Here is a 24183-nt window from a genome sequence, read left to right as displayed (position 1 = left end):
GCAAGGGCTCCTTACGCTTCGCTTACATCGATACGCAGCCGCCGTGGACGGGATCTCACCCGCCTCCTTGGCATCAGTTGCCGAAATGTCTACTGAATAAGCCACCAGGGCGGGTCTTTTGTGTGGTTACTGTTGTCAAAGACCTTACACGCACGCACACTTACGCTGGACGTTGCACATGCAAACAGCCCAATATTGGTGTGCATTTCTAAGCTTCTTGCATTTTTTTCCTTGTTTTGTGTACAATAAACTGGGCTGTTTGATGAATTGGTTAGGAACGACTTCTCGATCAGCCTGTATCACGTCACGATTGCACTAAAACCAACGAGTACATGCACTGGCTGCAAATTTAAACTAAATATATTCACGTCCTCTGCGACAATTGTAGGCCACATAATTTCTTATTTGCTTAACGAAGCGTTAGGTACTTTGTAATGTTCAGTATATGTAGGCTTGAAGGGGCACGGTGAAAGTCACAAAGAAGAAAGCAGTTCTCTGCCGCTTTGGCAACATCTCACATTGCACTGCAAACATTTTTTTCTCTCTTTTAAAATTGAAAGCATTGAGCATGCATGGGGTTCACGCATCTCAAAAAATATCTGTGATATTGTTTTCGGTAACATGTTGCTTTATGTCTGTGTAGAAAGAAGAAAACTCCGCAGCAGCATCGAAGCACCACAAGTGATTTCGACGACGATCCTAACGACAACTTCGAAAATGTTGCGAAACGTAAGGCTTTCACTGTACAAACCCATGCTCTTTCATTCCGTTTGTATTTGAAGTTTGACGATTTTAATTTAAGATGCATTTGGTTAGCTAGGCATTTACGTTTAGGAAGCGCTAGAGATGCACACCTTGTAGAAAATATGGATATTTGGCTAGAGTTCTAAACTGCTTCAGTAGAGACTGCAATTTTCATCAACGCTTCCTGGATTTCAGATACTCCTTAACGATTCAATGTGAAGGCAAAATAATTGATCCGTAAGGGTGATAGAGTGAATTGCAAGGAAAGGCAAACATGGCAGAGGGCGGCAGGAAGTTAGGGGAAGGAATAACATCAAGATGCTTGCGGGAAGCAAATGTGCACAGTTGGCATAGGACATTGTTAATTGCAAAGCTATGGAAGTGGTTAGTGGGCCCTTCATTGAGAATAGTCCGGATGGCAATGATGATGATGATGAAATATTTCACCGGCCGTCTCGTAATATAAGCTTCAATTCATCATTCCATATTCATGCCACCCAAAAAAGGCCGCGTATAGCGACGGTATGAGGAAAGAATAAGGCAGTGCACTTTGTCTCCTGAATGCAAGCATGCTCTACGATAGCTCCCATAAAAAACTTAGAGGGGTAGAGCACGGAGCCAGTGGTCGCCCGGATATTTCCTTAGTTTCCGCGCCCCCATCCGGCCGTACTTTCTGTTATCAACGGGAACATGTTCACACACACACACGCACACAAAAACACACAAACAGAAAATCTACAGGAAGCATTTTTCAGTGTCTGCTTTTTGCAGATGAATGCGTTATTTAGACTCAAATAACCAATTCTGAAGATAGTCTTAGCTTGCGATGCGACTTGTTAGCTGTAGAGAATGTGTGAAAAAAATGGAAAATGTCCTTAAACACTGCTAAAGGTAGAGTTATGCACTTTCATAGGCTGTACAATTTGACGGAACCTAACTACATTCTCTTTGGATCTGAGATACAGGATACTAAAACATATACATATCAAGGAGTACAGCGTTCTAACGATGTTACATAGTCCAACTCCATTACGTACACCACATCAGCACTAAGCCGATCCTGGACTATCTTCAACGTTCTATGAAGCTCGCTCCAGCAGGCATACAGTCATTAGCCTATACCACATTAATACGCCTTAAATTAGAATATTCCACCGCCGTTTTGTACCCACACCCAGAGTGCCTTTCTGATAGTATTGAGACTATGCAAAATCGCGCCGTTACATTTTCTATTGCGATGTTTCATCGTGCATTACTGCAACCAAATTAAAGGACCGTGCTGGCTTACTGCTACTAAAGCATCATCGAAGTTTATCCAGCATAGTTTTTACTTTTAATCAAGCTCCTACGTGAAGAAATGCTCTCCATTTTCATACCATCAAAAAAATAGTCAACAGATGTCATATTCTTGTCCAAAAACAAAAACCAAATGGTGTCTTTCTTCATTCGGTCCACAAATGATTGGAACAGCCTTTCCAACGTCGCTGCAAACACTGAAAATTTTACTGAATTCAAAGACACGCTCTATTCAATTTATGCACCTTAGTGTCCAGTATCTATCTTGTGAAGCATTGTTCTATTGCACTTTACTTTTAGTTTCCAGTATTTTCTTGTTTTTCGTGACCCTGTTTTTCGTCCACAGTTCGTCGCCCGTTTATCTTTTATCTTCTTCTGTTACTTGTTTTGTAACCGTTGTAGTGGAAATTAAGAAGAAATGGACATGGGCAGGACATGTTGTTCGAAGAGAGGATAACCGATGGTCGCTTAGGGTAACAAACTGGATTCCAAGGGAAGGAAAGCGTAGCAGGGGGCGGCAGAAAGTTAGGTGGGTGGATGAGATTAAGAAGTTCGCAGGGGTCAAGTGGATGCAGCTAGCACCGAACCGGGTTAAGTGGAGAACTATGGGAGAGGGCTTCGCCCTGCAGTGGGTATAATCAGGCTGATGATGATGATGATGAATCGTTGTAGCTGTTTGGCTGTGTAATTTCTACTCTGTATAGGCATAGTGCAGAATTTAGTCCGCTTTTTGTTGTTTAGTTGTCAATGTAATCCCTGATGTAAATGCCGTTCTGGGACCTTCGATGTTACAAAGATAAATTAATAAGTACGTGCTCTAAGTAATCACCCAAGTAGTGCTACTGTTTCTCTTCGGTTGCATATTTTTCAACGGAGTGAGATCGTTAACTCAGCTCTAAATTAACTTTAGCTTTTTATTTGGGAGTCTACTTTTTAGCAATTTTTGTTTTAAGTTGTAAGCTGCACTTCAATTGTCAATCACAAATAAAGGTTAACGATTATGAACCAAGTCTGGCAGTTAGTGTAGCGCTAGCTTAATTGGTTTACGCTATTCAAAGATAATGAATTGATGCTATGAAGGGCCATTTCAGTCACAGTTATTCAGTTAATGGTAACTGAATAAGACTTAGAATCAGTCAAGCTCGATTATGATATGCATAAGCTATCAAAAAATAGAACAGGTGCGGATTACACCCGATACAGCCTTGTGCATTGTGCACAAATCACATTGTGCACAAATATTCTGCACACTGATTCCGTTACACGCTCCGTACAAGCATTCTGCACAAGCCACGCATTAGTGTCGCACATTGAAAAACTGGAGGTACAAAATGCATTCGCGCTCCAGGTGTTTAGCACTGCATAGAGCAGGATGTTGATGATGAACTGATTTTTATGGCCCAAGGGCATCTTAGGCCAAAATAGCAGGATGTTATGCAGACGGGAAACGTTCAAATATTGTCGCATACCTCCTTGAAGCATCCTGCCATCGAACGTTATGCGAAGAGAGAATGTAAGCACGTTACGCTTCGAGCTTAGTTGCGTGCTGGAGAATAAAATGGCAGTAAAGTCAGAACTATACATAGCTTGGTGCGAGGCAACAGATCAAAGGGCATGCACGTTTGAGTAACGCGAACCTTCGAGCATTAGTTATTGTGCGAGAAATAGAAATGTTTCACAGTGGCGTTCTTTTTCTCTCTACCAAAATCACACAGCAAAATATGAATCCGGACTAGTCGAAGAATGCAGATACTATTTATTTTTTATTAATTTATTGTTACCCTCAAGGTAAGAACATTGCAGAGGGGAGTAGGTGGAGTACAAGAATACAAAATATGCACAGCATAAAAAAGTATACAAGTAAAAAAAGATGTCAGCATAGTTAAGAATTGCGCAATATTGCATAAGTATACAAAATATGCGCAGCATAAAAAAGTATACGAGTAAAAAAAGATGTCAGCATAGTTAAGAATTGCGCAATATAGCATAAGTATTATTTCGGACTCAAAAATGTATTAGAAGATATCATTAAACAATATGTAAACCGTATTTTCGCGGAAATGTTTAAATTCACGGTACTCTGAGGTGAACACCGAAAAATTAAAGCAAAAGTTATACAGTACTAACGAAAATTTGCATGGTCGACATTGCGCACGGCAGACTGGAATAATGAAAAATTAGTGATGGTTGCAATAGGAGTTGGAAGGCGATTCCAGTCTTTCGATGTGCGGGGTATGAATGAGTCTAGGAAACTTCTACTATTGCATGCAGTTGCCCACTTTGTGGATGTGGTCTAGGCGAGATAATATATAAGAAGGCGGAATGAGCAGTTTATTGCGTAGGCCATCATGATAAATTATCTTATTGAAGAGGCATATACGTGCGAGCTTTCCACGAGTTGCGAGAGTTAACAGGTTGAGATTAGCTTTCATCGTGGATACGCTGGCAGTGCGGTGATAGTTAGAGAAGATGAAGTGAGCTGCGTTGTTCTGAGTCATTTCTAGCTGGTTGATGAGATCATTAGTGCATGGCTCCCAAACTGACGATGCGTATTTGAGTTGCGAACGAACAATGGTTTTGTAGAAGAGAAGCTTAGTGTTAGCAGGGGCTGAGTGAAAGTTCCTTTTTTAAGTAGCCTAACAGGCGGTTAGCTTTGTTGACAATAAATTCGACTTGAGTTTTTCAGCTAAGGTTAGATGTGATGTGAATGCCTAGGTACTTGTATGACGTTACTGATTCGAGAGCAACGTTATTAAGATAATATGCAGGTAAGGTGCCAGTCGACCTTGACACTCGTAAGAATTTACATTTGTTAACATTTAGTGGATGCGAGAGTTGGACTGTGAAAAAGGCTGACCGCCGAAGAACTGACGCGTTTGAATTGTGGTGCTGGCGAAGACTCTTAAGAGTTCCTTGGACTGCCAGAAGATCAAATCAGTCGATATTGCCGACCATAAACCCTGACTGCTCATTGGAGGGTCAAATTCTAAAGTTAAAGCTCAGCTACTTTGGTCATCTGATGAGAAGAGAGGAGTCGCTGGAGAAAGATTTGATGTTGGGAAAGGTTGAGGGTCGCCGGAGAAGGGGTAGGCAGCGAACGCGATGGTTAGATGGCATTCTCGAGGCATTGCAGATGAAGCTATGTGATGTTAAGAAGATAGTGAGAGACCGGAAAGCGTGGCGTGACATGGTCCATAGGGTAACGAAGAGTCGGACAAGACTGAACGCCTGAACTGAACTGAACATTTAGTGTCATTTTCCATGCATCGCACCAGGAAGAGATATTGTTAATATCAGTTTGTATTGCGCGTACTTCATCATCAGTTATTATTTCACGGAAACGAACACAATCATCGGCAAATAGATGAATTGATGAGGTAACGGAATCAGGCAGGTCATTAATGAATATTAAGAAGAGTAAGGGCCCGAGCACGGTACCTTGCGAAACACCAGAAAGGACGGGGTGTAAGCTTAAGTTAGTGCCATTAGCTGCTACTAACTGCTGACGTCCTGTTAGAAAGCATTCAAGCCATTTCAGTACATTAGTATCAAGTCCTATTGTGCGCAGTTTTAGTAGCAGAAGCCGGTGGCAAACCTTATCAAACGCCTTCGCGAATTCTAAAAATATGCAATGTGCAGTTGAACGACGATCAAGAATTGTATGCAGCCTGTGGGTAAAAATGATAAGTTGTGTTTCGTACGAATATGACTTGCGAAAATCATGCTGTGGGTGATGAAAAAACGTGTTAGATTCTAAACAGTTTACTATTTGTGAAAAAGGGATATGTTCGAGAATCGTACAAGGGATACTGGTAATTGAAATAGGGCGATAGTTATTAGGTGAATGTTTGTTTCCAGATTTACGTTCTGGAACCACTTTCCCTATTTTCCAGTCTGCCGGCGTTGTACTATGCTCAAGAGATTGCTGGAATACTTTAGACAAAATAATCGAGGAATATAATCTCGTGCTTTTTAAAAACTTTGAGTTTCTGCAGTCAGTTCCGGCAGCTGAAAAATGTTTCAGGCCATCGATAATGTTTGCAATTCCATCGTGGTTAATAGTGACAGTGTACAGGGTCGTCCACTTCTAGCTATAACACAGACGCTGCTTTCAAATCAACATTACGTACGAAACAGCCACATATCGATGCAAATCGATGCACGCACACAGGGACCCGGATGTGCTGCTTCACATGGTCTGCCACTTAGCTTTATTGTGTGGCCGGTTCGAACGCAACAGCGTTTTGAAGGCGGTGAGCGTGTTATAGCTAGAAGTGGACGAGGTTGTAGATTGGTAGATAATTATAAGCGCGACAAAAAGGCATGTTGTTAGACATGGATTTTTTGAAGAAACTGGAGAAAACTTTGTTTAATATTGATGAGCATTCACTGTCAGGAATAGGTTCGTCGTCCGAGCTTGTTAGAGTGATTTTAGACCTGTCTGACGGATTAACAGCTTTCCAAAATTTTCTAGGATTTGCTAGCAGCATATCCGGTAAAGTCTTTGTGAGAAACATTTTTTTAGCATATTTAACGGCTGAAATATAAGCATCATTTGCGACGCGATACGATGACCCGCGAAACTGGCTGCGTGAGGTTTTAGCTAGTTGGTATAAGCGCTTATTTCGGTTAGATAGCCGCCTAATGTGCGAGTTATACCGCCCATTATATTTGGATTATATGGGATATTTCGAATAGGAATGAAACGGTTAGTAAGATTAGCAACCTTGTTCTTAAACAATGTCCAGTTAACTTCAACGGGACGTAGCTGGTTGGTATCCTTACGTAGGAGCTTCGTTAGAAAGAGGCTAAGCTCGTCGTTGATTTTATTAAAATCGGCGCGATGGTAATTACGCAGTGTTTTAGTCGTCTTAGATATTTTCTGTTTGGAGATGGTAATGCGAAAATTTAATACAAGATAATCACTCAAACCTGGTAAGAATGTTATTTCTGAGCATAATTCGGCGCTTGAACAAAGAACTAGATCTAGTATATTAGCTGTGGTATCTGTTATGCGTCTTGGTTGTGCGACATTCTGCGCGAGGTTAAAACACGAACATAAGTCTACAAATTCTTTAGAAGTCGAGGAACTAGAATTTTTAGGATTAGCGCCATCCAGCCAGTTAATTTCAGGAAAATAGTAAATATAGTAAACATCTTGCTAAAACATCTTGGTAAACATCTTGGTTGAAGGACGAACTGAAGCTTGAAGCCCCCTCCATCAACCTGCGTTAACCCGCGTGAGCGCAGGCAGAGGTAAGGCGTTGTAAGGGTGCCGGGCCTTTTCCAAGCGCACACAGCTGACATCTGAGCGCTGGGCCGGAGAATGCTCGCGCCCGGCCTTGGCCGACAGTGGGTTCTGAAGCGACTGCATATCGCATCCGAGGCGAAGGCACAGGCTGTTGAACCGCACGTCGCCTTCTACTTTTCTCTCTTTCCTTCCTTATTTATTTCTTTCCTCTTTATGTATTCTCTGCATTGAACAGAAATGAGGAGAATGCGAAAAATGCCACAAGCCAGCACTTTGTCAGCCCTCAGCCCCCGGTAATCGATTCAACGAGCGCCACACAGCTATACATGATCACTATACCGGCATTGGTTTGGTGTGCCTGTTAGACTAATGCGCATTTGCTGCACAAATGTATTGTTACATGTTGGTGACAATTCCGTAGGCCATAAACGAATCGACAGGTGTGACACTGCAGTAACCACTTTATTGTGCTGACTTGCGCTTCCAAATCAACTAAGCAACACGGCGGGGGTGGCAGCAGCAAACTTCCTCGCTTTTCGTCGAACATAGAATGCCCGTTGTATTCGGCAGTGCTAAATACGTAGGCGCAGAAACATCTGGATAAAGCAACCAAGCGATACTGGAAAAATTCGAAATAATGCGAAAACAGTTGTGCTCGCCTTTCATTCTTCCAGACTAATCTCGAAGAATCTCGCGATGCAAAGAAAGTGATAAAAGCACGTTTCGCGATACCCAGCATGAACAAGCAAAGAACACAAGATCGGTTGGTGCCTTACAGTCACAGCGATAATGCCGTATGTTGGCGGCTGCGGAAAACAGCAAATAAAGGTTAGCGGCAGTTTGCTAATTCCCCAATATTGAAAGCAAAGTAGGAAGCAATCACTTTAACAGATAGGGCAAGTTCAATATTGTTACGCCCTTAGCGTCGCGACGGAGACCTTCTAGACGGTTCAGTACGCTAGGTACACACGGCTAGCGGGAACGACACAAGTGCCACAAGACAAAGGTCGAACGGGCGCTGTCGTGACGCTGGGGCTACGTCGACCCGGCCTTCACTTGGTAGCGTGCAGAGACTCGGGGTTGAAGTAGGATTGAATCTTCGAAGTTGGTGAAATATGTACAAGCAGGTTTAATGGCACTTTGAGAAACTTATTTACAAGATTATTTACACGAAAAAGAAGGGTACATCAGCAAAATGGCAAGCGTTAAGAGTTCATAGCGAGAAGCGACTGGATGAGCCGTTTACCCAGGGCTCAGAGCGACATTTCGTGCTCTGCATCGTCCTTAAAACCCCCTATGTCCAGCCCCTCTCTGAAGATGCTGACCAACCAAATCCAGGGCACGCCCCTCAGATATCGGCATCCAATCGAACACATCACTGCACTGATGGTCTGAAGCACTGACTGGCCCGGCATTGTTTCGTTGAGCCTGGTCACTTGTTGGCGGGAAAAGCTTGGGAACGGCGAGGAGGTACATTTCTATTCTTCAGCCAAGAATCGATAGGCAGCTGGTTCCGGCAAGTGGATTTACTTCTCAGAAACCCAAGTGCACGTGGGCGCCGCATACGCTCCCAGCATTGTCCGTTTTCGACAATTGCAAATCTTTCCTGCATTCCTGGGAAATCACTTAATGGCTGTATGCGTCATGCTCCTTTCTTGTCCTGCACGTCAGCGGACATGTCACTCTGTCGTCTCCTTTGGATAGGAGGCATTCCTCACTGGACGATAGGGCTTCTCGACTGGAAGGGTGAACAAAAGAAAGAAAGCACTTCCTGCATTTCCCGCAGGGGGACGTTTCTTTGTGTTTTTCCAGACGTTCTCTTGACAGGATCAATTTGGCATTTGCAGGGTGTCCACAAAGCAAAACAGGCTTACAAAACAGGATTCCTGGAAACAGGCTCACTAGAGCCATTGGACCATCACCACATATCCACAGCACTTATCCATGCCCACAGGCGAACAATAGAGCGCGCAAATGCGGATGCATGGTCGTAACAGCCTCCTCCCCCGTCAGAAGAGTCTCGGAGGGCAGCAGTCGCAGCTGCTGCATGAAGAGACGACCTAATGGCCTGCACGTGAACGCTTGAAGCTCGCTGTTGCTTGTCGCGTTGTCTTGATTGTCGTAGGCCAAATTGCTCGAGCTGTCTGAAACTCAACCACATGTCGAAGCAAGCACTCGGCTCCCGTCTGAAGAGACCAGGTCAAAAGAAAACTGCCATTGTTGTTCGAGAAAAGCCCACTCTCAAGACGTTCAGGACCCACGTATTCCTAGAAAACCAAACGTGCTGCTTTACATAGTCACACATATACAAGCGCACGAGAAAAAAAATATAAAAACCTGATTATCAATTTGGATACATGGTGAGGAACACCTCGGACTGCTTAGAAACAGCGGCTAAGCGCGTCCGCATTCCCATTTAACTTCCCCTTTTTGTATCTTATTTCAAAATTGTACTGCTGTAAAATCAAGCTCCACCTAAGAAGGCGACTGTTCTTTAATGTCGCAGTTTGCAGCCAAGCCAGGGGACAATGGTCCGTCTCTACGGTGAATTTGGCCCCTCCAAGATAGCACTTCAATTTTTGAATGGCCCATACAATGCAAGCGCACTCTTTCTCTGACGCGCAATAAGCCCTCTCTCTAGAACTCAGTTTTCTGCTCAAGTAGAGCACGGGGTGCTCATTACCGTCGTCATCTCTCTGGCAGAGAACAGCACCTAGCCCTCGATCACTGGCATCACACTGGACCGTGAATTCTCGGTCATAGTCTGGAGCTCGCAATACCGGACGGCTAATCAGCACAGCCTTCAGGTTTACGAAGGAGGCTTCCTTTTGTTCGTCCCAGACTACATTTGTCGGTTCTGTCTTGCGGAGAGCGTCGGTCAGAGGGCTAGCCAAAGCTGAATAGTTAGGGATGTAGTGATTGTAGTACCCAGTCAGACCCAGGAATGCTCGAATTTCCGTCTTCGTGCTCGGCCGCGGGTAGTCTGCTACCGCAGAAATCTTAATCTCGCTGGGTTTCCTGAAACCTTGACCTACATTGTGACCCAAGTATTCCACGGTCGCCCTTGCCAGGCAACATTTCTCGGCCTTTACGGTTAGTCCAGCTTGACGCAAAAGGCTCAGTACAGCTCTTAGATGTACCATATGGTCCGCCCATGAGTCGGAAAAAACCGCAATGTCGTCTAAATAAGGCACCGCGAATGTTTCACACCCCTTTAAAACCCTATCCATGAGTCGGGAAAAACAAAATGGAGCATTTTTGAGCCCGAAACTCATCATTGTTGGCTGGTAGCTGCCCGTCGGAGTGACGAAAGCCGCGTATCTGCTGGCGCGTTCAGTGAGCGGTACTTGCCAGTATCCTCGAGTAAGGTCCAGCGTAGTCACATATGCCGCTCTACTGACCTGTTCTACTCTCTCCTCAATATTCGGAATAGGATACACTTGATCCCTGGTGAGAGAATTTAGCTTTCGGTAGTCTACCACAGGCCTAGGGTCTTTACCTGGAGCTTCTACTAAGATCATAGGCGAAGCATAATCGCTTTCCGAGGGTTTTATTACTCCCAATTCCAGCATGCGAGTTACTTCCCTATCCAGAATTTCTCTTTGCCTTGGAGAAAATCGGTAGCACCTTGATCGCACTGGCACGTCTGAAGTCAGCTCAATATCGTGCTCAGTCAAATCAGTCCTGCCTGGCCTGTCCACGAAGCAGGCCTCAAACTCTGTTATTATTTCGCCCAGATCGGACAGCTGGGATTTCTTTAGTTCTCCTCTCTGCTCCGTCTTTTTGAGAAGCTCCTGAGCGTTGCTTCCTTTTCCGCTGAGGCAAATCAAGTTGTCCCCCATCTCCTCGGGAAGGTTTAACGTTAGATTTACCACGGCTTCCCTCTGCACATAAGGCTTCATAAGATTGCAATGATAAATGCGCACTTCTTTACGCCTACCGGGAATTTTCACTGCGTAGTTAGTGTTAGAAAGCTTTGCAACGACTTCAGCCGGTCCTTCCCACTGTACTTCGAGCTTATTCTGCCTTGAACTTCTCAGCAACATCACCTGGTCCCCGATACAAAACGTCCTTTGACGGGCTGTCTTATCATAGTACACCTTGGAACGAGCCTGGGCTGACTTCATGCTGGCCTCAACGAGTTCCTTAGTGTTATGTAAGCGATTCAAGAGGTTCAGAATGAATTCTACTACTGTTGGGTCTTCTCCGCGCCCCTCCCAGGCTTCGCGTACCATTCGCAAAGGTGAGCGCAGTGATCTTCCGTACACCAACTCGGCTGGGCTAAATCCAGTGGATTCGTGCGGCACTGACCGCAAAGCGAAAAGCGCTGCAGGCAGGCAGGTATCCCATTCGCGCTTGTTTTCATAGCACAGTCCCCTCAGGACTCGTTTGAGAACAGAGTGCCATCTTTCTACGATGTTGCTCTGCGGATGATGGATCGAGCTATGCACTACCTTAATGCCGCATCGCTCGAGAAATGAGGTGGTGAGAACACTCGTGAAAACGCTACCCTGATCACTTTGGACCTCGGAAGGGAATCCAACTCGTGCAAACACTGACAGCAGCGAATCCACTACACTCTCGGACGTCACCTCGCGCAGCGGAACAGCCTCTGGAAACTTTGTGGCTGGGCATAACATAGTGAGGATATAACGGTACCCTGACTCTGTCACAGGAAGTGGCCCAACTACATCTATTACTAACCGGTGAAACGGCTCGGTAATGATTGGTACTAACACCATCGGAGCTTTCCACTTATCTTGCGCCTTTCCAACCCGCTGGCACGTGTCGCATGACCGTACAAAATTTTCCGTGTCCTTAAAACATCCAGGCCAATAGTATTCTTGCAACAGCCTCTGCTTTGTTTTCTTTATTCCAAGGTGACATGACCACGAGCTGCCATGGGAAAGTCGCAGTAAGTCTCCGCGGTACTTTTGGGGAACGACTAATTGGTCCCGCTCTACTCCGCGCTTATCCTTGAATAAGCGATACAGCACTCCCTTTCTCATCTCGAAAGAAATATTGTTTGCTGTCTTAGTGGCGCGGTGGCGCTCCCTTATCTCCTGTATCTTGGGATCATTGGCTTGCTCTATAGCTAAGTCCTCTCGGGTTCCACTTAAAAGTCTCGTGAGATTACCAGACACTGGCGGCAAGAGGTTACTCTCAAGAACGTCCTCATTCCGCGTCTCATCAAGCTCCCTTTCAAGTTGACATATCTGAGATGCCTCGCTCTCAAAGTTTTCTGACCTGCTATCTTCCGCATTTACCACTGTTTTAACTGCCGTTTCCTCCGCTGTGGATTTTTCTGGAATGAGCAGTGTAGCTAGTTCTCGCGCCTTTGAACGTGTTAATGCTTGCACAACTCTGTCTCCGAAAAGGATGCCCCTCTTTCGCAGCAGCATGTCCGATTTGTTGGAGAACAAATACGGATAGCACTTAGGAAGCTTTCCTGAAACGGCAGCCTCGGTTGTTAATTCGCCGAAAGGGCCCTCGATGACCACGTTCGCGATCGGCAAGCACACACTCTGTTCCTCAACTACCTGTCGGATCCATGCACACTGTCCTGTATAGTCGGAAGGCGATACATACGCCGGATGGACAACATCCATCGTTGCGGCCGAATCGCGCAGTACCTTGCAAGGCTTCCCGTTGACTACTAGGTCATGCAGGTAGGGTTCTAAAAGCTGCATATTTTCATCGCAGTCCCTGACATACGAGAAAGCAATCTTTTCTTTCCGGCAGTTGACGGCAATGTGACCCTGCTCATTACACCTAAAGCATGTGAGCGGCTTCCTAGCCTCAAGCTTATTCTTTGTGTTCTGCACGTTGGTCACTTCCCCACTTTTCTCACTGCCGTCCTTTCTAGGGAATTTGCCTGAAGAAACCTTCATTTCTTCGTTTCCAACTCTAGCAAAGTGCCTTTCCTGACGGTTTTTCACACTGAACTTGGGATTGCGGGGCCTATCCACTGCTGGGTTGCTGAATTGTCGACGCGAAGCATACTCCTCAATAAGTTCGGCAGCTTCAGTTGCCGACTTGATTTCGCCTCGGTCCTGTAACCAATTTCTTTCTTTTTCTGGGAGGCAGTTATAAAACTGCTCCAAAAGAATTCGCTCGACTACAGCGTCCCTATCACTGTAGGAATCTGTGCTCTTTAGCCACTCGCCCAAATTTACTCTTAAATTGTACAGGAATTCAGGGTAACTCTCGTCCCTGGACTTAGTAGCGTTCCGAAAACGTTGTCTGAACGCCTCGGCGCTAAGCCTATACTTTCTCAGAAGGCAAGCTTTGACCTTCTCGTAGTTGTCCGCGTCCTCCTTGCTTAGCCGCGCGACAACCTCCGCTGCCTCGCTGGGCAGAACCGTCAATAATCTCTGAGACCAAGTGTCTCGCTGGAAGGACAGTTTTTCGCAGGTTCGCTCAAAGTTAGCCAGATACAGACCGATATCCCCTGATATCACATATGGCTGCATGTACTTTGACATCTTGAAATCTGCCTCCTTGTTGAGACGAGGTACCGCTAGCTGGGGACAATCGCCCGACCTCTTGCTCAACTCTAGTTCTAATTTCCGGAGCTCAATTTCTTGGTCCAGCTTTTTTGCTTCTCTTTCAAGCTTCTCACGTTCGTGCTCCCTTTCCTCTTTTTCCCTCTGACGTTCGCGCTCCCTTTCCTCTTTTTCCCTCTCAAGTTCACGCTCACGCCTTTTTTCCTCTTTTTCCCGCTCTTTCTGCAGTCTGAGCTGCTCCTCCTTTTTTTGGGCGATGAGGTTCCATGCTTCACTGAGCTCCTCATCATCGGCTCCCAAATCTGTGATTGCCTTTATAATCAAAGGTTTTCGTGCCAAACCACTTGTATCAATTCCCAATTCCTCACACAATTGCAACAGTTCCGGTTTCTGCAGCTTTTGTAGGTCCATGATCGCTCCGAGTGTCGGCTACTTCCAAAACAACAGTGCAAACTACCAAACCTAAAGGCGTTTCAACACTTTTTACCAGTTCTAAAATCTAACCCTGTTCTAGAACCTGGTCCACATCAGAAGAAAAGCCAAGCACTCACCCACACATGCGATCGATGTTCCGAGCTGCTCTCTTGTTGGCCGATTGTTGCTCCTGCTTGTTGCTTGAGATGCCACCTCCGATCACCAGATGTTGTGGCTTGTAGATTCTGATCCACCTCGAATCACCAGATGTTGTAGCTTGTAGATCCAGATCCCACCTCCAGTCATCAGATGTTGTGGCTTGTAGATTCAGATCCCACCGCTGCCACCAGTTGTCGTGACGCTGGGGCTACGTCGACCCGGCCTTCACTTGGTAGCGTGCAGAGACTCGGGGTTGAAGTAGGATTGAATCTTCGAAGTTGGTGAAATATGTACAAGCAGGTTTAATGGCACTTTGAGAAACTTATTTACAAGATTATTTACACGAAAAAGAAGGGTACATCAGCAAAATGGCAAGCGTTAAGAGTTCATAGCGAGAAGCGACTGGATGAGCCGTTTACCCAGGGCTCAGAGCGACATTTCGTGCTCTGCATCGTCCTTAAAACCCCCTATGTCCAGCCCCTCTCTGAAGATGCTGACCAACCAAATCCAGGGCACGCCCCTCAGATATCGGCATCCAATCGAACACATCACTGCACTGATGGTCTGAAGCACTGACTGGCCCGGCATTGTTTCGTTGAGCCTGGTCACTTGTTGGCGGGAAAAGCTTGGGAACGGCGAGGAGGTACATTTCTATTCTTCAGCCAAGAATCGATAGGCAGCTGGTTCCGGCAAGTGGATTTACTTCTCAGAAACCCAAGTGCACGTGGGCGCCGCATACGCTCCCAGCATTGTCCGTTTTCGACAATTGCAAATCTTTCCTGCATTCCTGGGAAATCACTTAATGGCTGTATGCGTCATGCTCCTTTCTTGTCCTGCACGTCAGCGGACATGTCTCTGTCGTCTCCTTTGGATAGGAGGCATTCCTCACTGGACGATAGGGCTTCTCGACTGGAAGGGTGAACAAAAGAAAGAAAGCACTTCCTGCATTTCCCGCAGGGGGACGTTTCTTTGTGTTTTTCCAGACGTTCTCTTGACAGGGTCAATTTGGCATTTGCAGGGTGTCCACAAAGCAAAACAGGCTTAGAAAACAGGATTCCTGGAAACAGGCTCACTTAGAGCCATTGGACCATCACCACATATCCACAGCACTTATCCATGCCCACAGGCGAACAATAGAGCGCGCAAATGCGGATGCATGGTCGTAACAGCGCGCACACTTCCTCTTCCTCTTCCTTCTTTCTTCCTCCGTGCTCTGTTTGAGAACAAGTCCGTAACACTTCCCCCGTCGCAGGCGAAGCCCTCCGGGCGAGTCAATCGTCAGCACGAGGATGACAGGGTTTCAGACGCGCGACGTGGGCAAGCTCAGTTCGTGAAGAACGTCGGTCACTTTTTGTAAGGCGCGCACCCGATAGGTGAGGTCACTGATTGCCTCGAGGATAAGATAGGGACCGATATAGTGCGCGAGCAGTTTCTGACTTAAGCCACGCTTCCTTAGTGGACGCCAAAGCCAGACCATATCTCCAGGTAGGTAGGTGACGTGGCGATGGTGGTCATCGTAGCGGGATTTCGAGCGCTTTTGTTAGGCGAGAGTTCTCAGGCGGGCTATCCGGCGGGCTTCTTCAGCCCGGCACAGGATCTCAGCAATCTCAGGTTCGTCGCCTGTGGAGAACGGGAGGATGGTGTCGAGGATGTGTCGAGGAGACCGGGCATAGAGGAGAAAGAATGGACTGTAACTTGTTGTTTCCTGTTGGGCGGTGTTGTATGCGTATGTTATAAATGGTAGCACAGTGTCCCAGTCCTTGTGGTCGGCGGCGACGTACATTGAAAGTATGTTGGTGAGTGTCCGGTTGGTTCGCTCGGTCAACCCATTTGTTTGCGGATGATACGGGGTAGAATGTCGGAAATGCGTTTGGCACAAACGAAGGAGTTCTTCGACAACATTAGCGGTGAACTGACGCCCTCGGTCGCTGGTCAACACTGGGGGAGGCCCATGGCGCAGTATAACAAAGTGCAGCAGGAAGAGGGAGTCTTGGTGTGCAGGAGCCGATGAAAGGGCTGCTGTCTCACAGTAACGAGTGTGGTAATCAGTGCAGATGACGATCCAGCGGTTGCAAGAATGAGACTTGGGAAAGGGTCCCAAGAGGTCTACCCCGACTTTCTCAAAAGGGGATCTTTGAGGCGTCACCGGATGAAGAAGACCAGGAAGAGTGCCGGCGGGGCGTTTGTGACTCGCACACTGAGCACAGCTAGCCACATACTTCTCAGTAGTTTCACGCATCCGGGGCCAGTAGAAACGTTCTTGGATGCGATAGAGCGTCCGCGCAGATCCCAGGTGTTCCGAAGTGGGGTCGTCGTGCATAACGCGCAAAACAGAGGAGCGTAGGCTGACGGGCACCACCAGAAGGTAGCGGGGACCAGTGGTAGAATAGTCCTTTTTGTACAAAAGACCACTCCGTATACAATAGGGACTAGAAGCTTTAGAGTCCCTTGCAGCGGTAAAGAATGGTTGGAGATTCTCATCTTTCCTCTGCTCAGTGCGGAACGTACGGGTATCGGGGAATAGAGTTAAAACCGCAGCGATGTAATGATCAAAATTGTCGGCGTCACATTCCGTTGTTGGAAGTGGTAAACGTGAGAGACTGTCCGCGTCAGCGTGCCGGCGTCATCTCTTGTACAAAACTGTATAATCAAACTCTTGTAAACGGATTGCCCACCGTGCAAGATGGCCAGATGGGTCACGGAGGTTTATCAGCCAGCACAGGGAATGATGATCAGTGACCACTGTGAAGGGCCGCCCGTATAGATAACAGCGAAACCGCTGAACGGCGAAAACTACCGCGAGGCATTCTTGCTCAGTGATTGTGTAATTGCGTTCAGGTTTGCTTAAGGAACGACTGGCGTAAGCAATAACATGTTCCTTGTCGCCGTAACGCTGAATCAGCACAGCACCAATGCCAACACCACTGGCGTCCGTGTGCAGTTCCGTTGGAGCAGAAGGGTTGAAATGCCGGAGAATCGGATGTGACGTTAGTAAAAACTTGAGCTAGCAAAAAGAAGAGTCACACTCTGATGTCCACTCGAAGGGAGCGTCTTTGTGGAGAAGGCACGTAAGCGGGTTAGCAATGTCAGCAAAACGGGGAATGAAGCGGCAGAAATATGAGCACAGTCCTAGGAAACTTCGGAGTTCCTTCACGTTCTGAGGTGTTGGAAACGATGCAACGGCCGCGGTCTTTTGAGGGTCAGGTCTGACGCCTTCACGATCGACGAGGTGTTCTAGTACCAAAATCTAACGCTCACCGAACCGACACTTCTTCGAATTAAGTACTAGACCGGCGTTTTTGAAGCAGTCAAGCACGAGAGCGAGGCGTTCGTTGTGCTCTTCGAATGTCCGCCCGAAAATGACGACATCATCGAGGTAGCACATACATATTTGCCATTTTAGTCCCCGTAGGATAGCGTCCATAAATCTCTCGAAAGTTGCAGGAGCATTGCAGAGCCCGAAAGGCATTACATTAAATTCAAACAGGCCATCGGGTGTGATAAATGCCGTTTTTTCCTTGTCGTGAGGGTGCATAGGGATCTGCCAATATCCCGATCGCAGATAGACGGATGAAAAATACGTACACAATGTGTACAGAAGTATTGTGCAAGTTATAAAGATTGCACGAATGTGTGCCCTTGGCACATATATCTGCCCTTGGACTTTAACGGTTAGAAGGCTTCTCCGCCGATGAGACTAAGAAATGCGTCTCCTTGATTGTCGGGCGGAACTTTGTTGTCGCCTAGTTACGGTCGCCATGTGATGTCCAGTGAATCGTCAAGTCGTCAAAAATTCTTCATTTGTCCGAGCTTCGTAGTGTAGTATCACTGAGGCCCATATCATGAATATTGCCAACGTAGCTCCAAGTTCCCGCAAGCGATACATTAATTCTCTTTGCTATAATTCGGTTTTTACCTTTCAGAAAAGAATTTAAAGCCAGCCAAGCAGGGCTGTCCCACAGGACAAGTAAATGCGAAAGAACAGCATGCTGCTGATCAGTTGTTGAAGGAAAATGAATGTACCATAGGCACAGCGAATACCCTTTCGCTTATATTTGGGGACCACTCTGTACGAAACCGGTCATGTATGACCGATGGCTATGACGAGAAGGCATTTTTTGCCCCATGAGTAGCGGTGTGAGAGCTTGTTAGCGCGAGTTGCGGAGAGGATATGTGTACAGAACGTAATCACATTCTTCTGACAATCAATAATAAGAAACAAATTGCGTACACGGCAGGACTTGAATTATTATCCTTACGTATTGCAGCTTGGTGCGCTCTCTAATACCGGCTTCCATTGGGCGAATAGGAGCAAAAGCAACGACCAGCCAGAGCAGCACACGAGAGCACTGGGGACAAGCGTTCTTGTCTCTCCAACTGAACATACATTCACGCTGCTCTCCGAGCAGCGTGAATGTGAAGAAAATCAGCGTGAAGAAAAGCAGCGTAGCCACGGGGAGCGCGTGACGTCAGGTGTCATGTGATCAAACGTTTGCCGCGCTCCCGTTGCCCGTAACCCGTCCGGATGTCAAAACGGTCACGTGACTTCCTCCGTTCTCCCTGTACTCCGCCGCTGGCGACGGAGCACCGAGAACTGTTCTCGGCTGCTCTCGGGACCCCAAAAGCGCGCCTCCTCTGCCAATAGAACACAACGCTACTGCTCCTGTTCGACCACTGGTAGGCGCCGAAACTCGCGAGAGCACTTTTAGTGCAGCTAAAAGTGCTCCTGTTCGCCCAATGGAAACCGGTATAAGCCGACATTATGCGAGCGCTTCCATCATTCTTCTTGAAGTCGTTGATGGAACAAAAAGAAAGACGACACCGAGAAGGTCTTTTATTCTCGGTGTCATCTGTGTGCGCTTGAAAGAGGCTCCGCAAACCCCGCTGCGCTCCTTCTGGGGCGAAAAATAGTTTTGAACATTTCAGCCTGCAAAGGCGGTTCGAGTTATCGGGTTTCATGGAGTTCAAAACTGAAAACGGGTCATGTCCTGCACACACGAAAACTCAGAAAAGCCTTGAAGATTCAAGTGCGAAACGCTCTAAACCAGCGTGTCGAAAGACGTAAAGGTTCACTGTTAATGATAAAGTTCACTTCTCAGAGAATCACTGCAGTCCTGAGGAAATCCGGATTTTCGTCTGTCTGACCTTGCAAGAACACTTCAGCCTGCAAAGGCTGAAGTGTTCGAAACTATTTTGCCCCAGAAGGAGCGCAGCGGGGTTTTTGGAACCCCTTCCAAGCACGTACCCCTTTGAGAGCCTGACGCCAGGCCGGGGGACGTTTGTATCCATTTTTACCGGTGGCTGTCCGGCGGCGGGTTTAGAACGCACTGCTGCTGCTGAAGCTCAAAATCAACACTACAGTTAAGGCTCAAAGGAAGTACCTTTGCAAGACAAACATGAACCACACACGTGCTCTTGTCCCACCGTGTGCGATAACCCTCCCCAGCGGTCTTACCCGCGCTGAGGAGGGTGCGCTACGGACGATCCGGTTCGGGGTTGCCCTCACACCTGCGGTTACACGAACATGGCCGCAATATCGATATCTATATCAACGTCCAGGATGTCCTGTCTGCAGGTCACCAGATTACGAGGCAGATATTCACCACTGGGTGGGATTTCCCGGCACTGAAGCCGACGAGAATTCGGCAGATGACGGCAGTGGGCCTTTCGCCGAACAACCCATCTTCATACATTGCATGGACTCAAGGGCCTTATCATCGCTCTCTCTTGAACTTTATTAGAACAGCTAACCTTTTTCTCTTTCATTTAATACCCCCTTTATTTTTTACACATTCCATTATTCCCTGAGGCAAAAAACAACGTTATTAAAAAAAAAAACACTTTTGCATGCTGCGAGGTTCGAGAGAGACTGGGTTTGGGCCACTCCGAGGAGGGGGGGGGGGGCGCAACGGTATTTACGGAGCTTCTCCCAAGCGCACAGCCCTATAATGACGAGCGCCAGGCCGCGGCAGCCCTTTTTACCGTTGGTGTCCGGCAATGCGTTTCGAACTAACCATCTCCCGCAGCCGAGACGGGCGCTCTAATTAGATTCCCGGGAATTAAGTGCGCAATTAAAAAGAAAAAAGAAAGAACAGAAAACTAAAAAAACACAATTGAAATAAAATTGAAACCCAAATACTAAAGCAAAATTAACAAACGTAAATTAATAATTACAAAAAATTGAAACACTGATAAAAACTTAAGTCAGCAGAATTAAAGTTGTTGAAGTAGGGAAAGCAATGAAACGCAGACGGTCGCAGCGAACCTAGGCACAGAACTACCAATATTTACATGAGGTGCCACATATCCAATGACCTGATATGGAATGCACTTGTTTTCCTAACGTAATATCATCATGCTAACAGAACACTAAAAAAACACCTTCGCCTCACCCTTGACCATGTGAAATTGCTCGCCTAAATGTCACTCGTACCACCTAAACTATGCCATATGAACCCACATCATATTAACATCATAAACGATCTAGAAGCCGTCCAAAATCAAGCTGCAAGGTTGATTTATTCTTCGTATTCTTATGACGTCAGTGTTTAAGATTCAAAAACTAAATCTGCGTTATCGCCTTTCTGTTCGTCGTCGCATAGCCACCCTATCACTGTACCCCAAGTTATATCATTTATCCCTTAATCGTGCTCCTTACGTCATTCCAGCATCCTACATCTCCCATCGCACCAGCAACACGCTTCAACGTTTTCGTCCACGTGCCCGAATTGCTACTTTTTCAGCCTCCTTCATTCCGCGCCCTGCTATAGACTGGAAGGGCCTTCCCAGGCGTATCGTTGGCATCACCTGCCCATTATCGTTTGCTGAAAATTTAAAAACGTACCTTTTTAACTGAACGCATGCGGAATTATTCACATTTTGCTACAATTTCCATAACATATATAAACATTGGTAGTCTGATCAGTGATACGCCTAGATTATTCCACTGCAGCAATAACTGCTGGCTAGTTCATGTTGGGATGGCATAAATAGAGGACCGATTGTGAAAAAGTTTAGTTTTAATCAGATTTGTGCCGCTCTGCTATCGCGCATGACTACGAGTAGCGGCACATGTGATAGCTGAAGTTACACACATAGATCATGCCGGTTAAATCAAATGTTTGTCGTGCAAAGATACCCTAGTTGAGCGGAAGACTATCATTGGCGAATCTTACCAGCAACAACATCATCAAAACAAGATACACTTCTGGTATTGGCTTGAAGTGGGTTATTAACAACTGTGACCTCAAGTGGCGCTGGCATGAAGACTGGTAGCCACTGCGATGTGATTTACGTGGGCGTCCAGCCTAAATCAGAACTGAAAACAACAACAACAACGAGGAACTAAACAATCCGCTCTTTTAACTTACTTATATCTCATAAAGTTTGCGAACATTCTAAGACGTATCAATGGGCATGGAAAACGTCGTGGGCGTCCTTTTTTCACATTAATTTTCATCTACCCTACATGACACAACTCTTTTAGGGGCATTAAGTAGGTCTGTAAAGTAAATGCCTTGCGGGGCAACTACCTTTCCATGAATTACGCAATCTTCTGCGAAGTCTCGTAGTTTAGATACGTTCGCTGCTATATATCTGTATATATATATATATATATATATATATATATATATATATATATATATATATATATATATATATATTGTGAGCCCTCCACGGATCTTCTTTCATTTGTACATACCATGATCTTCTTCCTCTTGTAGATACCATCATCATCGTCCCACGGCGCCGGCTCCGGCGCGCGCTTGGGTTTTCTCCATCAGATTAAACGCTGACACGGCATACCTTGCCTTGCCTTGACATTGCCGTCTGGACCTGGCCTTCCTTCACAAGTGGTGGAGGTGAAATTCGGTCCCCTTGCTGCCTTGTGCCCTGCCTCTCGTTGGAGCTACGTTCCGGTCGCCGTTTAACAACTACCATCGTCATGTCAACCGAGAGCAGACCCGACCCGACCGGACCCTCTACCTCGGCTACACCGCCGCTTCCGATGGTGCCTACACGGCAACGCGACCCGCCGCTTTTTGCTGGTCGTCGCGACGAAGACGTCGATGACTGGCTTGACATTTATGAACGCTGCAGTGCCTACAACCGGTGGGATGATGCTTTGAAATTTCTGAACGTATCTTTCTACCTTATTGAGGTCGCCAGAAATCGGTTTATTAACCGCGAGCCCCACACCACAAACTGGCCCACATTCAAGCAGCAGTTCCGACAGTACTTCGCCGACCCGGCTGCTCGGACGGAGATCGCAAGGAACAAGCTCGCTACCCGCCGTCAAGGTCCCGATGAGTCCTATGCGTCATACATAGAGGCCGTGCTGGCACTCTGTCGGCGTATCAGTCCCACCATGCCAGAATCTGAACGTGTACACCATGTCTTGAAGAAAATCAATTCTATGGCTTATAACACCCTAGTTGCCCAAAATCCTTCAAGTATTGATTGCATTATAACGACCTGCCAACGCCTCGACCCGCTACAGTCCTCCCGATTGCACCCCGGCTTCACTACTGCCCCGACCTCTACTGACCTCGATTTACGAGCCATGATTCGAGCGATAATCCGCGACGAGCTCCAAGCCCTCAGCCCTTTCTGCCGGCACGGGTACGATAATTCGTCTCCTCCTTCTAACGACGCCGGCCTCCACCATATCATTAAAGAAGAGTGGGCCACTATCAACCACCCTGTCACACCTGATCCTCCTGCACCTCGCCCAGCACTGACTTGCGCTCACGTCGCTGCATCCCCTCCTCCTTTTGTTCCCCCACCCCAAGCACCACCCTACAGCCACATCAACGCCATGACGACGGCTCAACCGACGCCTCCCTATTACGCACCTTGGCGCCCCTCTCGCCCAGTGTGCTATTATTGTGGAATTCGAAGACATATATCTCGCTTTTGTCGCCGACGCATTCAGAACGAGCGACGTGGTTATGACGCCTTCGAAAGTGACATACCTGCATATTATCAGCGACGACCAATTCCCAGCCAACATCGTCGATTCTCTCCACCGCCGGTATCCTTGTCTGAACGAAGTGGGGCTCATGTATCCCGACGCCGGTCCCCTTCCCCATACCGCCGCTCTATTTCGCCACTTCGACCAGCAACAACTGTTCCTGTCCGTAATTCGGAAAATTAAGCGATGCAGTTTCCGGAGGAGAAACTGCACTTTGCGAACTTACAAAAAGGCCTGCTCATAGCCCGTATAACATGATTTCCGTTTTAGCTGAAGGATTACCGGTCAAAGCTTCGATTGACACAGGAGCTGCACTTACTGTTATTCATGCTGATTTGTGCAACCGTTTGCGGAAAGTAACGACGCCATATGATGGACCTGAACTTCGTGGAGCAAATGGCGTCCCTCTGCAGCCTTCAGCAAAGTGTACAGTTCGAGTTGTTATAGACGGCGTCCGCCACCATGTGCAGTTCGCTGTGCTTCCACCTTGTGCGCATTTGATGATTTTTGGATGGGATTTTTTTGTCAACCACTTCAGCGTTAATTTCTTGTGGCGACCGTGTCATCCATATGACAGACAGTGATTTTTCATCTGACATTTCTGCACGGCATCATTTCCTCAATGCTGCAGCTGATACTGTATTATCTCCACAGTGCGAAACACTTATTACCGTTGTTTCCGAACACATCAGTGACGGGGATGTACTCATCGCACCATCTCATCGTCACCTTGCACGTGAAATCGCCTTCCCACCAAGTCTTGTACGATTCCGCAGCAGCTCAGCAACAGTAGCTGCCACGAACACTTCCCGTGAATCCCTCGTGCTGACTAAAGGAAC

At 46.8% G+C, this 24183-nt stretch overlaps 1 protein-coding gene across 1 annotated transcript in view; it reads left to right on the top strand.

Annotated features, from left to right (window-relative positions):
- LOC146200610 (uncharacterized) overlaps window positions 1–24183 on the top strand; it is a 306225-nt gene that overhangs the window by 166560 nt on the left and 115482 nt on the right. Inside the window, exon 17 of the mRNA XM_084595576.1 lies at window positions 644–729. Coding sequence (XP_084451702.1) covers window positions 644–729 — 86 coding nt within the window. The remainder of the gene's footprint in view (window positions 1–643; window positions 730–24183) is intronic.

This window comes from Amblyomma maculatum, chromosome 2 (assembly GCF_055883805.1).
Source record: "Amblyomma maculatum isolate TAMU_Amacu chromosome 2, ASM5588380v1, whole genome shotgun sequence".
NCBI lineage: Eukaryota > Metazoa > Arthropoda > Arachnida > Ixodida > Ixodidae > Amblyomma > Amblyomma maculatum.
This window is presented reverse-complemented; position numbering and strand designations above follow the sequence as displayed.